Source organism: Kogia breviceps, chromosome 4 (assembly GCF_026419965.1).
Source record: "Kogia breviceps isolate mKogBre1 chromosome 4, mKogBre1 haplotype 1, whole genome shotgun sequence".
In the NCBI taxonomy this organism is placed as follows: domain Eukaryota; kingdom Metazoa; phylum Chordata; class Mammalia; order Artiodactyla; family Physeteridae; genus Kogia; species Kogia breviceps.
Genome location: NC_081313.1, coordinates 59,196,284 through 59,209,416, shown reverse-complemented (window position 1 = coordinate 59,209,416; position 13,133 = coordinate 59,196,284). Strand labels below are relative to the sequence as shown.

General features: G+C 34.9%; 1 protein-coding gene across 5 annotated transcripts in view; it reads right to left on the bottom strand.

Moving 5' to 3' along the window:
- Positions 1–13,133, bottom strand: part of POLK (DNA polymerase kappa) — a 78,155-nt gene that overhangs the window by 37,657 nt on the left and 27,365 nt on the right. For all 5 annotated transcript variants that reach the window (XM_059062744.2, XM_059062747.2, XM_067031165.1 and 2 more), the window contains 2 exons: positions 11,818–11,981; positions 5,467–5,586 (listed from right to left, as the gene is read on the bottom strand). In XM_059062744.2, the coding sequence (XP_058918727.1) occupies positions 5,467–5,586; positions 11,818–11,973 (276 nt within the window). In that variant the 5' untranslated portion in view covers positions 11,974–11,981. The remainder of the gene's footprint in view (positions 1–5,466; positions 5,587–11,817; positions 11,982–13,133) is intronic.

Below are 13,133 nucleotides of genomic sequence, written 5' to 3'. Positions count from 1 at the left end.
TTGCTTTACTATCTCTCATTAGTCACCCTTATCTGAACTCTTTTCTTCTACATCTACCAAATGCACACCACCAGTTTTTTTTCCAGTTTCTTCTACTGAAATTCTCATTCATGTTTTCCTTTCTTCCATTTTTCCTTCCAAATGACTTCCAAGTTCTGATCTGAGTCTCTAATATGTATCTAGTCCCTCTTGCTACAGTTCAGAGCCAGTGTGTGTCACAGTGGGTTTTTGTTTGGGTCTCAAGCCTGCCACTTACTAGTTACATGATAGTGGGTGAGTTAATCCCTCTCATCCTTACTTTCTTTATTTGTAAAGAGGGACTAAACCAATTTCAAAAGGTTGAAAGAATTAAGAGATACCCATATGACTCACTTATCTAGGGATATGGTAAGGGCTTAGTGATATTAACTATAATTTTTAAAGTAGAAATGACATTTACTGAGTATATTATATATAATATGAAAAATGCTTCTTACGTTAACTCACCTAATGGTCAAATTAATTGAGAGAATAATTATTATTCCCATTTTATAGATGAAACTAAAGCTCAGTAAGATTATTTAATTTGCCCTAAGTCATAGAGCTGGTAAATGTTAGAATTAGACCTGGAAAGCAGGTTACTCTAAAGCCTGTGCTCTTTCCATTATTTTATGATACTTCCCTAAAATGAATTCTTAAAGTGTTTAACACTGAAATAAGCTCAAATCAAGCTCTAGTTGTATATTTTATACCATATTATGTCTTATTTATGTTTTAAAAATCCCCCTTTTGGATTACATTTAGGAGACTACTTCAGAAATATTGTTTTTCATTTTCTTGACTTAATATTACCCTAAAAATTGTTGAGTAAATATGGGTTCTCCAAATCAAGTGTTAAAGTGGTCAAAATGCACTGATTTGCTGTGTAGTTGCCATTTAATATGACATGGATGTTTGTCTATTCAAGAGCCCATGTTATAATAAGATGTTTTGACAGCTACAAAAATTATTGTGCTTTTAAGAAGTTTAATGAGGATAGGATGGGGTGGGGAATACATAGGGAGGTTCTCAAGAAACATCAAGGGAGTTTATGCCTGCAGAACTTATCTTATCACACATAATAAAATCTACTACTTGGAAATTTCATGACTCTAAAATAGAAACACATTTCCCATGAAAACCTTTCTGTTGTTTCAGACCTTCTAGACTCCTTAGGATTTCCTCAATACCCTCCCACTTATACAACTTCTTTTAAAGGAAGCTCAAAAACTGAAACAATTTTACAATCAACATAAAACACATTTCCTGCCATTTCCCTTGCAAAAGATGCCTCAGAGTCTCCCATGAAATATCAACTAAAACCGTAGCAAAACCTGAAGTACTGCTACACAATGTACGGTATTTTCTGTTTCCTCAGATTATTAGCATATTTAAGGAAATGAGCTTTAAAAGTAGTATAAACAGGGATTCCCTGGTGGTGCAGTGGCTGGGAGTCTGCCTGCCAATGCAGGGAACACGGGTTCGAGCCCTGGTCTGGGAGGATCCCACATGCCAAAGAGCAACTAAGCCCATGCACCACAACTACTGTGCCTTCACTCTAGAGCCTGTGCGTGCCACAACTACTGAAGCCCACGTGCCTACAGTCCATGCTCTGCAACAAGAGAGGCCACCACAATGAGAAGCCCACATGCCACAACGAAGACCCAACACAGCCAAAATAAATAAAGTAAATAATTTTTTTTAAAAAGTAGTATAAACAGCAAGAAGTTGCTATATTGTACCACTCCTATGTTTTACATCTTTAAAACTTTATTAAAGGTATTTGTAGACTATAAATCAATAAAACACCAAAAAGAGAAAGTAAACTGCCTAAGGATTAATGTCAACTTAAAAACAGTGTTACTGTGGACAGAATAGAATTTCTTTTTAACTTGATGAAATAATGCTTAAACTTATGTGAAAGAAACAATGCATGAGAAAAAAAAATTTTTTTCTAAAGAGTAGTGAGGGGGAATATTTATATTATTATCATTCAATAAATAAAACTGCATGGTACTGATATGGGGAAAGATTCAATCGATTAAAAGAGAGTCCAGGGACTGCCCTGGTGGCGCAGTGGTTAAGAATCTGCCTGCCAATGCAGGGGACACGGGTTTGAGCCCTGGTCCAGGAAGATGTCACATGCCACAGAGCAACTAAGCCCATGTGCCACAACTACTGAGCCTGCCCTCTAGACCCCATGAGCCACAACTACTGAGCCCACATGCCACAGCTACTGAAGCCCACGTGCCTAGAGTCTGTGCTCCTTAACAAGAGAAGCCACCACAATGAGAAGCCTATGCACCACAACAAAGAGTAGCCCCCGCTCGCCATAGCTAGAGAAAGCCTGCGTGCAGCAACAAAGACCCGAAACAGCCAAAAATAAATAAATAAATGTATTTTTTTTTAAAAAAGAGAGAGAGTCCAGAAACAAATCTAAGCACAATGAAAATTTAGTATATGGAAGTGCCTCATTTCAATTCAGTGGAGAAAGGACTTATGATTAAATAAATGATGTTGGGACAAGCAGATTACCATTTAGGAAAAATAATACCATTTAGGGAAAATATAATACTATTTAAGAAAAATATACTTCATACCTTACATCAAAACAAATTCCAAATGGACTAAAGATTTGAATATAAAAAAACTATAAAAATACTAAACATACAGGCTTGGTTGTGAGGAATAACTTTCTATGCACAATACTAAAGCCAAGAAAAAACATTTTAACACTGCTGGATTTGATTACATAAACATTAAAAAATGTATAGGAAAAAAAAAATCCCTGCGAAATTAAAAGACAAACAACATATTAGAAAAATCTTTAAAAGTGGCAGAGAAAAAAAAATTTTCATGTATGATAAGATCTATAAACAAGGAGAAAAAGATACAAACTCCTCTAGAAATGAGGGCAAAGAGTATTGCTTTAGACTGCTAGTTGAACCCTGAAATCTACTCTCTCTTCCTTCCATAGTAATAGATTTTTAGCTGACACATGGCCACCCAGCTAGAGAATATATTTTACAGCTTCTCTTGCACTTAGGTGTGGCCGTGAAACTTCAATGTGAGCTAAAGTAATGTGCACAAATTCTTTTTCACTTGTTTAATAGTAAATTACTTTCCTTCGATGATATTTTCCTTGTTCTTTCTTCCTTCCCAGAGGCTGGAATATGGATTGAAGGTAATCCATTTCTGTCAATCCAGGTAAGGATAACACTAGGGGATGATGGAACAAGACAATGTAGAACCTGGGTCTCTAAATTACTATGGTGATCAGAACCACCAGACCAGCTGGGACTACATACCTATTACGTGGGAAAGAAATAAACTTATTTGAACCATTATATTTTTGAGTCTCTTGTGCTAGCTACTTAGCCCATATCCTAACAAACAGAATAAAGGAGGATAGTCCCACAAGAAGGAAATATTGATGGCTAATTCATATGTGAAAAGACATACCTTCTCTGTCATAGTCAAAGGAAGGCAAATTAAAACCATGAAATAATATTTTAGACACTGTATCAGCAAAAACTAAAAGACTGATAAAATTGGTAAAATCTAGTTTTAAACAAGTATGTGAGGAAACCAGCACTTTTATGTTGAAAATGTAAAATGGTACCGTCTTTGGTGAAAACAACAGAATGGGAGAGTACAAAGATACATGAATACAAATGATCATCCCAATATTGTATATAAAGCAAAAAACTGGAACCAACGTGGGATGAGGTAAATAAATTATGCACCTCCATACAGTGGACTGCTACGAAGCATTAAAACTGATGATTTGACTGACAAATCATCTTTAGTCATGATAGCAGACCACTTAACACAGAAGATAAAAAAATAGCTTGGGGCTTCCCTGGTGGCACAGTGGTTAAGAATCCGCCTGCCAATGCAGGGGACACGGGTTCGAGCCCTGGTCCAGAAAGATACCACATGCTGCCGAGCAACTAAGCCCATGCTCTACAACTACTGAGCCTGTGCTCTAGAGCCCTTGAGCCACAACTACTGAAGCCCGTGCCCCTGGAGCCTGTGCTCCGCAACAAGAGAGGCCACTGCAATGAGAAGCCGGCGCACTGCAGCAAGGAGTGGCCCCCGTTCGCCGCAACTAGAGGGGGCCAGTGCACAGCAAAGAAGACCCAATGCAGCCAAAATAAATAAATAAAATTTTTAAAAAACCCCAAAACTAGCTTGTGCTCTAGGAAAGCATATATCAAAAAAGAAAATGACACACTGTAGTTTGATAAAGAAAACAAAATTTATAATCTTTGAACTCTATCATGAAAAGAATTTTGTAGCACAGTAGATAAATATTATAATTTTATTGTTATGTTATAGCTTAAAGTGCTTTGTAAAACTGAATCAGATTTTGATAGAGGGTAAAACTTTTTTTAAAAAATTAATTTATTTTGGGCTGTGTTGGAGCTTCACTGCTGCATGTGGGCTTTCTCTAGTTGCAGCGAGTGGGGGCTAACTCTTCGTTGTGGTGCACGGGCTTCTCATTGCAGTGGCTTCTGTTTTTGCAGAGCATGGGCTCTAGTTGCGTGGCCTTCAGTAGTTGTGGCACATGGGCTCAGTAGTTATGGCTTGCGGGCTCTAGAGCTCAGGCTCAGTAGTTGTGGCTCACGGGCTTTGTTGCTCTGTGGCATGTGGGATCCCCCCGGACCAGGGCTCGAACCCGTGTCCCCTGAATTAGCAGGCGGATTCTTAACCAATGCGCCACCAGGGAAGTCCCAGAGGGTAAAACTGTTTTTAAAAGTAAACTTTAATGTTACTGCTTTGAGTTCTCAGTCTACCACGTGATGCCTTGCAGCTTGGCTCTTCTCAAACTCTTCTACTGAAATAACTTTTAATATCACAGGAAACTGAGTATTTACTCCCCAACGATGCTGAAGAAGCCAAAGGCCCCACATTTTTAGAAGTCTTGTGTTTTATATTAAAAGTTCACATACATTTGGCACTCTACCATTTACATGACTTTTCGTTTTATTGTAACACAATTATGTTTTAAAGTACTTTCAAATTTAATTGGTTAACATGTTCCCCAAAATCTTTTTTGCAAAATTAGTTTTGCAGAAAACATGCCACACTTATCTTGTGGGCTTTTCTAGCTGCAATGTACATACATAAAAAGAACAAAAGCTTTGGATTAAATCCTAGCTCTGCCAACTACCTGTCGTATGAAGCTGGGCAAGTCACAACCTAACTAAGGCTCCATTTACTCTTCTGTATAATGCAAGTGACAATGTCTAGGTGTGGGTCTTTATGTAAAAGGGTAGAGCAGTATTTAACAAAGTTGTATGCAAATTTGTTAAATTCTATGCTTTACAATGTAATGAACACTTACATTTCACCTTGTCTTCAGTTATGACTTGACCATGATGCATTTTAAATATCAATTATTATTCTACCAGCTTCCACTTTATTTAGCAATTGAATTAATACCTGTAATTGTGCTTTCCTTAGCTGCTGGCTGGTAATTTGAGCTTTTTGTTGCATCATATTTTCAATTCGTTGGTTGACTTGCTTTTCTTTCTTGAGCTCGTTTCCATAAAATCTGGACCCCTACATAGGAAAACAAAATAAAGTATAAGAAGAATGTTTGTAGGAAGCATCATTGCCAACCTGATGGCTAAGAGCACAGACTCTAGAAACAGAATGAGTGAATTCAAAACTTACCTCCATTACTTACTAGCTAGGTTACCCTAAAATTAATCTTATTATGTTTTAGGTTTCTGTAAAATGAATTTATAGTTATCTAAATCATAGGAATGTTGTGACGCAGTATGTAGCACAGTACAAACTCTAGAGATGAGTACAGATCTGCACTCAGAAAATAACAATGTGTCCTAGGTGGGATCCTCCAGGCATATCTAAGGCCTTAGTCAGCTGGGTCATCAGTTATCTCCTTCACTTTCACTTAAAAATTATTGTAAAAAATTAACTAACAGAAACCTCAATTAAATAGAGTCAGAGATCAGAAGGGGGAGTTCTCATGATGATAGTAGAAAGTAGATGATAGTAGATGATAGTAGAAAGCAAGACAAAGAAGACTCCTCTTCTTTTCTGGCAAGAACTCAGCCAATGAAAAGTCATGGACTCTGTTTACTATACCCTTGCCAACTTCCTTTTCCCTTATTGGAAAGAGTTTTCCTCTCCAGTTTTGCTGGGGACTTGCATTTGGCTTGCCATGGCTGCAGACCTTGAACTGCAATTTTCTGCTGATCTTGAATAAACCCATTTTTTTAGTGGAGAAATAACTGGCAGTCTAGTTGTTTTAGGGAAACAGTACTTTAACAAATTTAATGTTAGCCATAAAATGTAGAAAATAACTTTTAGAAAATCATCCGTCATTCCATCACTGATCATACTATCTATTTATAAGGTTGACGGACATTTAATTACCTTCACTTTTTTACTATTACAAAAAACGCTGCAATGAACAATTGTGTCCACACTTTGTGTGGACACGTTTTCATCTTCCTTGGATATGTACCTAGGAGTGGGATCTCTGCGTTATATGGTAACTCCATGCTAAACCTTCTGAGGAACTGCCAGACTGTTTTCCAAAGTGGCAGAACCATTTTACAAACCTACCAGCAATGTATGAGGGTACCAATTTCTCTATATCCCTGCAACATCTGTTACTGTCTATCTTATTTTTTTAATTAATTAATTAATTAATTTATGGCTGCATTGGGTTTTCGTTGCTGTGCGTGGGCTTTCTCTATTTGCAGCGAGCAGGAGCTACTCTTTGTTGCGGTGTGCAGGCTTCTCATCGCAGTGGCTTCTCTTGTTGCAGAGTGCGGGCTTCAGTAGTTGTGGCACGTGGTCTCAGTAGTTGTGGCGCATGGGCTTAGTTGCTCCATGGCATGTGGGATCTTCCCAGACCAGGGATGGAACCTGTGTCCCCTACATTGGCAGGCGGACTCTTAACCACTGTGCCACCAAGGAAGTCCTGTCATATTTATTACAGCCATTCTAGGCTATAATACTATGAATGGCATCTCATTGTGGTTTTAATTTGCCTTTCTCTAATGACTAATGTTGAACATCTTCTCATGTGCTTATGAGCCATTCTTATATCTTCCTTAGTGAAATGTCTATTTATATCTTTTGCACATTTTTTGATTGGTTTATCTTATTTTGTAAATATTTTACCCTAGTATGTTGCTTATCTTTGTATTTTTTAATGGTATCTTCTGAAGTACAAACATTTTGAAATTTGATGAGGCCCTATTTGTCAACTTTTTCTTTTACTGACTGTGCTTTTGGTGTTGTATCCAAGAAATGTTTGCCTAACCAAAGATCTCAGAGATTTTCTCCTATCTTCTAAAAGGTTTATTGCTTTAGTTCTTAAATTTAAGTCAATTTTGAGTTAATTTTCAGTGTATGGTGTGAGTTAAGGGTCTAATAAGTTCATCTTTTTTGCATGTGTATATCCAGTTGTCCCAGTAGCATGTGCTGAACAGACTATCCTTTTGCCTTGGTACAAACATCAATAAACTATAAACATTTATTTCTAGACTCTCAATTCTGCTCCATTGTTCTATATGTCTAGCCTCATGGCAGTAGCACATTGTCTTGATAATTGTAGCTTTATAGTAAGTTTTGAAATAGGAAAGTCACACCCCCATGCTTGTTCCTTTTGACAATTGTTTTGACTATTTTAGGTGTTTCTCATTTCCATATAAATTTTAAAATCTGTTTGTCAATTTCTGCAGAAAAAAAAGCCACTGGAATTTTGATGAGGGAAGTACACTGAATCTACAGATCAATTTGGGGAGAATTGCCTTCTTAACCGTATGGAATCTTCTCATCCTTGAATAGCCATATGTCTCCATTTTTTAGGTCATTATCTTCCCTCACCAAGTTTTTATAATTTTCAGGGTACAATTGTTGCACTCCTGAAATTCCTTAAGACTTTCTATATATTAGATCATGTCATCTGTGAACAGATAGTTTTAGTTCTTTGTTTCCAATCTTGATGCTTTTTATTTCTTTTAATTGCCTGACAGCACTGGCTAAAATGTTCAGAACTAGGTTGAAAAGAACAGGTGAGATTGTTGGACATCCTTGCCTTGTTCCTGATTTTCAGGCAAAACTGTTTAGTCTTTCACCATAAAGTATAATGACAACTATAGGGGTTTAAAAAAATTTTTTTTTAAATTTTTATTGGGGTGTATAGGTTTTTATAGATGTCCTTTTTAGGTTGCAGAAGTTCCCTTCTATTTCAAGTTTATTAAGAGTTTTTAGCATGAATGGGTATAGGATTTTGTCAAGTATGATTTTTCTGCATCTATTGACATGACCATGTGTTTTTTGTCCTTAATTCTATTAACATGGTATAGAACATTAATTGATTTTTGGAGGCTAAACCAACCTTGTATTCTTAGGATAAATCCCATTTGGTCATGCTACATAATCTTAATATATTGTTGGACCCAGTTTGCTAATATTTTGTTGAGGACTTCTACATTTATAAAGATCTATAATCTTCTGCTTGTCTGACTTTAGTATCAAGGGGATACAGGCCTCATAGAAAGAGTTGGGAAGTGTTCCACCCTTCTTTATTTTTTGGAAGAACTTGTGGAGTATTGGTATTATTTCTCCTTTAAATGTCAAATAAAATTCACCAGTGAATACCCAGAGAAAACCATAATTCAAAAAGACACATGCACCCCAATATTCATTGCAGCACTATTTACAATAGCCAGGTCATGGAAGCAACCTAAATGCCCACTGACAGACAAATGGATAAAGAAGATGTGGTACATATATACAATGGAATATTACTCAGCCATAAAAAGGAATGAAATTGGGTCATTTGTTGAGACGTGGATGGATCTAGAGACAGTCATACAGAGTGAGGTAAGTCAGAAAGAGAAAAACATATATTGTATATTAATGCATGTATGTGGAACCTAGAAAAATGGTACAGATGAACTGGTATGCAGGGCAGAAATTGAGACACAGAGGTAGAGAACAAACATATGGACACCAAGCAGGGAAAGTGGCGGGGTGGTGGTGGTGGTGTGATGAATTGGGCGATTGGGATTGACAGGTATACACTGATGTGTATAAAGTGGATGACTAATAAGAACCTGCTGTATAAAAAAAAAAAAAAAAAATTCACCAGCAAAGACATCTTGACCTCATCTCTTTTTTTTCTTTGTGTGGGGGGGAAGATTTTTAATTACTAATTTAATTTCTTTCCTTTTTATAGGTCTATTTAGATTTTCTATATCTTCTTAAGTCAGTTTTGGAAAATTGTGAATGTCTAGAAATGTGTCCAATTTATTGGGATTTGTTTTAAAATACTCTACTTTCCACCTTCAAAATTCAGTAGGGAGAGGTAAGTGAGAAAGATGAAACAATATTTGTAAAACTGTTGATAACTGTTGATGCTGGGTGATGATTACCTGGGATTCACTTTACTATTCTAATTTTAGGTATGTTTAAAATTTTCTGATAAAAGTTTTTAAAAAGTAAATTGCTATGGAGTGGCAAGAATTAGAAAATTTCAATTTAAGAAAGATATTTCAGATAAACTCACCCCTCCTCCCTACTAGAGGAATATATATTATATAAAATATACAAATATATTAATATATAAAATACATAAGTATCTATTCTATGATTGATACATATCAATAGCATACAAAATTTATATGGAAGAGCAAAGATTCAAGAATACCTAAGATACTCTTGTAAAAGAACAAAGGGCAAAAAAAGAGAACTTGTTCCAACCGATATCAAGACTTTAAAGTGCTGTATTTACGATCATGTTGTATAGTGCAAGAACAGACAAATAATCTATTAGAACAGTAGAAAGCACTGCAGATCAGTTGGAAAGGATGGACTATTTAGTAAATGGTACTGAGACACGGAGAAGAAAGAGGGAAGATCTGATAGGGACATCTAAGATAACTTAAATATTCTATTTCTTAACTTGAAAACTAGGATCATAGGTTTTACTCTTCGTCTTTTAAAAATTGTTATGATGAAAATTTCAAAGAAGTCTGAAACAGAAAAATATAGAGATTGCTATAATAAACAATATATAAAACTATCACTGAGATTTAACAACTGTTAACATTTTGCTTAATTTCCTTCAATGATTTTTTTAAGTGAATGTTTTAAAGTAAATTACAGATATAATGACATTTAGCTATTCTGTAGAGTATTTTAGCATGCATCTTTAAAAATAAGGCCATTTCTATAATTATATGCAATCATAATTACATTTCATAACTAATAAAATTAACAGTAATTCCTTAATATTATCTAGTATCCTCCCTATATTCAAATTCCTCTAAATGTTCCAAATGTATTTGTTCCAACCAGGATCCAATCCGTATGCTATATTTCCTTATTTCATCTCTTAATTATCTTTTATTGGTACTTTTAAAATTGTTTCTACATTTTATATGCTTAAAAAATTATTTTTCCCTCAACTCTTTATTTTAGAATTTACAAATATTCAAGAGTTGAAAGAATGGTACAATGAACACCTATATGTCCTCACCTAGACTGACCAATTGTTGATATCCTGCTACATTCGGTTTCTCTCCCAACTCTTATATGTGCTTGTGTGCGCACACACACACATATACACACACTCACTCTCTCCTTCTCTCTCCACCCTCTTTTTTTGGCTAAACCATTTGAGAGCAAGTTGGTGCAGTTATCAGCATGCATTTGCTAAGAATAGGGATATTCTCTTAAATTTTACACCTTTCTGCATGGATATTTCATAATACATAAATGAAACCCCCCAAATGGTAGAAAAAAAACCATTAAAGAACTCTTTTATGATCTTGGAGAAAGTCATATGTAGTTAACTAATTCAAGTATGTAAAAAGAAGCAAATGAAAAACTACTGCACAGGACTAAACTACCATGAGCAAAGTCAAAAGGTAAACAATAATCCAATGGAAAATTGTGCAAAGGGTAAGAAGAGACAGTGTGTAAAAAATACACATGTAAGTGGCTTTTAAACATGAAAAAGATGTACAATCTCACTTTTCATAAGAGAAATATAAATTAATATGACCCTATGTTACCATAGACTGGCAAATCCAAAAGTATAGTAACACACTATGTTGGTATGGTTGCAGCATGGTAAAACATACTCTCACATATTGGCAGTGGAATTGTAAATTGATACAACTACTATGGAGGGCAATTGCACAATTAATTAAAAACTGCACATGCATATATCCTTTCATGCTATATGTATTTAGTGGAATAATTCCACTTCTGGGAATCTCTCCTATAGTTATATTTGCACATATGTAAAGTTATGAAATACAAGCTTATTCACTGTAGTATTGTTTGTAAAAATGAAAGACTAGAAATGACTTATTATATGTCCATCCATAAAGATTCTGACTAGTTTAATAAAGTATAGTATATCCACATATGCAGGCATAAAAAAGAATGAAGATCTCTAGTTTCTTATACAGAAAGACTTCCAAGATATATTAACTGAAATAAAAACAAAAAAACCACAATTGTACTATTCTCCTATTGGGGTGAAAAAAAAAGGGTGAAAAAGAAGATATATGTTATTTTGCTTTAACATGCATACTATGTGCATGTGAAGTAGAAAACTGGATGGCAAAAGCAACAGAAGAGAAGGGAAATTATTCTATATGCATTGTAGCTTAATAATTTTATATATTAAAATATTAATAATTATAATTAAAAGGATATTTAAAACACTAATTTTCTTTTAAACAGAAAGTTAAAAAGTTACTAAATTAAACATATTGACAGAAAAAAGAAACATACCTTTGTGGCTTCCATTATAATTTTGTTAATTTTCTCTTTATCTAATCCTTCCATTCCAGCTTTATTATCATTAAGTCCCACCCTTAGCAGAAGGTCATCTTTGTAATTGTCATTCTTCTCCTTTGTGCTGTCATTCTTCTCCTCTGTGTTATCCATGGTGTAAACTTAAAGTAAAAAAAAAAAGTTAAAGTTAAAATGGCTTTTTTGGGAGAGGGGTGGACATTTAAAAGTTAAAATGATATAGAAAATCAGCAAAATAAAAATGACAGTTAAGATTTTTTGGCTATGGAGAAATAATTATTACACAGATTTTAAAATTATTATCCCAAGATTATCATACTGTTGGAGGGAAGAAAGGAATCAACATTTCCTGCTAACCTGTGCTAGCCACTATGCTTGGTGCTTTACACTTGAATTTTACACAGCAGCCCTGAAAGGTAGATATTATACTTCCCAACATAAAGAGAAAGGAAACCTAAATTTTAGAACATGCCTACCGACACAAATTTGATAATAAGTGACAACATCTGTGTCCGACGTTCATGTTTTTCCCATATTTAATACACTGTATAAGAAATAAATACAAAATAACACTTTCCCTGCCTAACATTAAGATCAAAAACATTTATTACCTACTGTTTGCAGAGTTCCATTCTTAAATCAGTGAAAAAATATAGGAAGAAATATCTATCCACTTTCAGGAAATCATTACATTTTACAATGTTATGTCACTTCTAAGGTTGATTTCAAATAATAATTCTTTAGTGTCTTTATATAATTCTTTATAATTTACCTTCATATACATTCACTTTTAAAAACAATTATTACAACCATGCAATAGACTTGCTCATTCTCATATTAGGGAGAAAGAAATTTGAATTTCAGGAAGTTAAATGAATTGCCCATCACAATGGGTAATTATGATAATAACTGATAATAAGCAATTATGATAATTATCTGATAATATGCAAAAGAACTAGGATTTCAATCTGTCTTCTTACTCCAAGTCTAAAGCAGCTACCATGACATCACAGCTGCCTCCAATTTGGGGTTCACTTATACTACAAATAAATGGCCAGGTGAATAGCTGCCATGAATCTACAACAAATTATGACAGTGATTTCTCATTTGCATGATTTACAGAGGGTTCACTTATTCTACTCTGCCTTAAGGACCTTCCCTCCCCACCGCTTCCCTCCTCTTCCCTTCCCTTTTCTTTCTACTTAACATCCATCACCATAGTTTTTTTGTGTGTGTGATGAGAACTTTTAAGATCTACATTCTTAGCAACTTTCAAGTATACAATACAGTATTAT